Source organism: Cyprinodon tularosa, unplaced genomic scaffold (assembly GCF_016077235.1).
Source record: "Cyprinodon tularosa strain WSP-4 unplaced genomic scaffold, ASM1607723v1 ctg235, whole genome shotgun sequence".
NCBI lineage: Eukaryota > Metazoa > Chordata > Actinopteri > Cyprinodontiformes > Cyprinodontidae > Cyprinodon > Cyprinodon tularosa.
Genome location: NW_024038880.1, coordinates 962,261 through 966,915, shown reverse-complemented (window position 1 = coordinate 966,915; position 4,655 = coordinate 962,261). Strand labels below are relative to the sequence as shown.

Below are 4,655 nucleotides of genomic sequence, written 5' to 3'. Positions count from 1 at the left end.
CTCAATCAGAGGATTCCTTTAAAATGATTCAACATGAAGAAAGATTAAACCATCAACAAGTATCCTTTTTATCCATTTATTTATAAACGTTTTTAACTTTCATTTGAGCCAAAAGAGCAAAAAATAAAAAATAAAGTTTGCAGGAACAGATTTCTTTCTGTTTTCAGTTTTTTTCCCCAATTTGCAAACAGTCAGAAGTGTAGTTTTCCAGATTTTTGCAAAATATTTCACCAGTGATGCCCTCAACGTGTCGTCAAACACACACTAAGACAAAACGCTTCTTCCTCTGTCAGTTGGTAACATCCTGAGGTTTCGTAATGACCGCTGGGTCACAATAAACACAGCGTGGAAAGTTTCCACAATATCCTACATGAAGCAAGAAAAGGTATTTTTAGAAAATGTTTTTAGGCCAAATAATTGTTTTCATATTCTCTGAAACACATGTAAATATTTATAGTTTAATCTGTTTGTGTCTGAATCAGAGGCAAAGATTGACTCAGTCAGTTTCCTTCCTATTTGATCCTCATTTTTAATCTTTTGTTTAAATCTTTCTGTATAAATGCAAACAATGAGCTGTCAGTCGGGGTTGCTGCTGCTGCTACTTTTAGACACAGCAGGCAAACCTGTGGCAAGCCGGGCGATGGGAAAGAAGGAGAAGACCATGAGAAAAAGAGAGCAGAGAAAGTGTGGACTGCTGGAAGAACTGCGGTGAACTGGTGAAAGAAAAGTGAAATGGCGTGCTCAAAGATGACCCTGCACATTTAGAGGATGTTTGGCTCAACCTGCTGCTGTGAAACAGGATTCTCCTAGCCTCGTGAGACCATCCTGATCTCGCGATCTTTCAAGGTTTCACTCGCAGATCAGTCTGGAGACTCTCCGTTAAAGAAAATTTGGAGCCGTTCACCAAACGAACGTCCAGTCAGCGTTGGCTTTGAGGCGGGTTGAGGTGTGACGCAACGAGAAGCGCGACAGTTCAGTCTAAAGAACATGGCGGCTTCAGCCGATGAAACTAGCGTTAGCGTGGCTATCCAGCAAGTTTTATCGGAATTACAGAGTATTTCTTCCCTGAAAAAAGAGCAAAACACTGCTCTGGAGGCTATTCTCAGAGGAAAAGATGTTTTTGGTCTTCTCCCGACTGGTTTCGGCAAGAGTAACCTGGCTTGTGGTTGTGTTTTCGTCGTCGCTCTGTTAGTACGTCATATGCTTCGTTGATCTGATTGGTTTATTTGGCCCGTCTATCACCAACATAGGCCAATCAGCTAACCAGTATTTTCGCCCCTTCCCAAAATTACTTCAACGGAAGGTTTCCAGATGGATATGCGGAGCAAATCCATCTGGTGGAGTCAGGTTAAAAAAAAAACACTTTAGATTTTAAAATGGAAAAAAAATATATATTTTCTTATTTAAAAAGTCAATGAATAACATGTAGGCATAAACTCCTGCATTTTACTTCATAGTTAAATTCAGTTTAAAGTAACAAACAGATTATAATTAGATGGTTGTTGATTTTTTTTACTGGGACCCTGCTGGTTTTTAATTGGTTTCCATGGTTTACAGTCAGCTGCGTGTCTGAATGACACTTTAGGAATATTTAGAGCAAACTAAATGGTTTATAGTGTAAATCTTTACACTGTAAAGCAGTTTCAGGTCTAAGTGAATTCCTTTCCTACATTTCTGCGCTGATTGGATCAGCCAGGCCCTGGTGACTCACAGCTGCTGACTTTCAAACTTTTATGCTAATTTTTTTTTTCGGTTTTTTCTCGGCTGAGCAATAGGCTGACATCAGAGGGCGTTTCCTAAGAGCAGATCATCCTGAGCGCTTTATAAGCAGCAGCCTGGCAGCTTCCAGCCACATCTAAGCTCACTGAGAGAGAAAAGCAGAAACCAAGCGACAGAAAACAGACAGATGTACTCACGGTCAAACAGCACGACTATGACTGTTCAGCAGGAGAGATTCGCCTTTAGCTCCGGGATGTCCGCCCGCAGCACCCAGCCAGAGGTCTTCACCTTTGAGCGGATTCCGCCTCAGGCCACCGCCGTGCGCTCCTACGTGCCGGTCCGGCCCAAGAAGCGCTGCATCCGGGTCATGTACCCCGCCAAGGTCCGCATGCACCTCCCGCCGCCCGAGAGGAGCCAAGCCAAGCGCTGGCTGGTCTTCCTGTGCCTGGTGGTCCTTTGGCAGATCTACACCGAGGAGCCGTGCGTGGAGGCGCCGCTGAGCGCAGACTGCTCCATCGCTGAGTACCGGGGCTTCAGCTTCCAGTCCGCAGAGAGCCAGGCCCGCCACATGTCGGAGCTCAGCTCCAAGCCGAGCGGCTGTGAGAACAGCGGTGCCTCCAGCAGCGATCAGATCATCAGCAGCCATCCCTGCATCTCCGCGGCGCAGCAGAGCGAATCCAGCGGCTTCGAGCAGAGCGCAGGACAGAGCATGGTGGCCCTGCTGGTTTACCACCGACTGGGGAACGACAACTAAGTCCGACCGGACCGGGTCCACCCTGCAACGCCCAAATATGGGCTTTAAAAAACACTGAGCCGAGCTGGAGGAGATTCTAAGAACCTCTGGAGGGGAACGGCGCGCCCCGCGCGGCGTGGCCGGAGAGGAGACTCCACGCGCGGCTTCACCAGCCAGCAGACTCCCCTGATCACTGGGGGGGATGAACTGTCTGGGAAAGAGAGAGAAATCTGGGAGAATGACAGAACTGTGAACACTAAGAAAAAAACAGAAACTTGAGATCCAGAAAACTTGAAGTGAATGAGTGAAAATCTGCACAAAGACTCTGACTTTGCACTGTGAGCCTGCGGGCTGAGATCAGATGTTTGTTATGTTCTGTGTCTCTGATGTAGGCTGACATGCCTGAACCTGACACTGTGTTATTCATATTTTCTATACATGTCTTATTTTGTTATTTATTTTATTTGCTATTTATTATTTTGTAATAAAACCCCTTCAAATGAATTTCCAGTTTCCTGCCTCTTTCCTAAAGGTTTTGCTTATTAAGATCGACTCTTAATATTTGCATCTTTAAAATTACTTAAGATTGACATTCAATCAGCTTCAACATTTAAAGCAACAATAATGACTGCAAAGATTAACTTTAAAGGTTTTATTTTCTGTAGTTCCTAAACAAACTTAATATTTTCCAAGAAACAAAAAAATGTTAATTGGCTGCATCTCTCTCATCAGTATCAGATGTTCTCAGAGGTATAGGAGCCTCCTAACATTCTTCACTTCAGCAAGAGTATTGATACCTGTTCTATAAAAGACAGATAAAGGTAAAAGTAGAGACTGAAAGAAAAAAGGAAAGTAAAAATAAAAAAAAATGCCTTGATTGACTTTATTGATCTCACTGTGGAGAAATGTACTCCTTACATCAGCTCAAATAGTCATTAAATTATAGAAAATAGCTTTTAAAACCTACTTAAACATCATATTCCCAAAAAATAGATTATAATTTTTGCTTGCTCTAGATTTGTTTTAAATCCAACCAGGATGATATAGATGGAAGTGAACAGATCTCAGCATCTGCAGCTGAATCCTCTCCTAACTGGATGGTTCTTCATTCCCCCTGTTCTGTTATAAATGTTTTATCTGGTCGTTATCTAAATGTATAGAAACAACAAGCCAGTCTGGAGGAGTAGAAAGATCAAATATTTGTGTTCAAATGTAGGAAGTAAAAATAAAAAGTCCTAAAACAATAAATAATCGAGTAAAAGTACAGATAACAAAAAACAGCTACGTATTTATAGTTATTTAACCTGACAAGTGGTGGTTTTAGACCAAATGTGTTTTCATGGGGGAACAGAAAAGTGTGAAATAAAAACAGGGCAAGAGAATAAAATATATTTATAAAGCTGCACGAAGACATTTCTATTAAATTAGATTTATTCAAAATTCTATGTCTTATTAGGTCGAAATACATTCATAATTTAGGAATTTTACATATTTTTGACTTCATTTAAGTTAAGATTACTGTTTTCTATAAAACTCAAGAAAAACAGATAAATTCTGCTGTAAAAATTAGAGGTTTTTTTTTATTTGTTTAAAAAAATAATATTTAACAGATGAAAACTGGGTTCCTATCGCAATACCACTGAAGCTATCACCTTATTGCTTTTAAATGATCAGTAAAACAAAATTTGTAAAGAAAAAATTAAATAGATTCAAAGAACCAATCGTAACCATGTCTGTTCCAGGGCAGATCATCATTAAAAATTCTTTGAGTATTATTCCTCAGTACAGGGGCCATAACAGGGGCCAGGACATGATCTACTGGGGGGCACTGGCCCCCGTTGGCCCCTGTCTAGAACTGCCCTAAAACCTGACACCTGTGGATTTTGTTAACAGATGTTTTATGAGTTATTTACGGAAGAGGATTAGGGTCATTGAAAAAAAAAAAAAAAAGTTAACTGATTTTAAAATTTTATTTCAGTTTAACATGGGTAAAAAGTCAGAATTCTGACTTTAATCTCAGAATTCTGACTTTTTTCTCAGAATTCTGACTTTAATCTCAGAATTCTGACTTTTTTCAGAATTCTGACTTTTTTCAGAATTCTGACTTTTTTCCCATACTAAACTGAAATAAAATAAAAAAAAACTTCTTTTTTTTTTCACTGGCCCTAATCCTCTTCCGTAGTTATTAGTGCAGAAACATTGC

The 4,655-nt window shown here is 40.4% G+C and overlaps 1 protein-coding gene across 1 annotated transcript; it reads left to right on the top strand.

Annotated features, from left to right (window-relative positions):
• The first annotated feature begins 1,840 nt into the window (after window positions 1–1,840).
• Window positions 1,841–2,956, top strand: ier3 (immediate early response 3). The gene has a single exon (XM_038287126.1). It carries the CDS (start codon window positions 1,907–1,909, stop codon window positions 2,471–2,473), a length of 567 nt encoding a protein of 188 aa, XP_038143054.1. The 5' UTR covers window positions 1,841–1,906; the 3' UTR covers window positions 2,474–2,956.
• The last annotated feature ends 1,699 nt before the right edge of the window (window positions 2,957–4,655 follow it).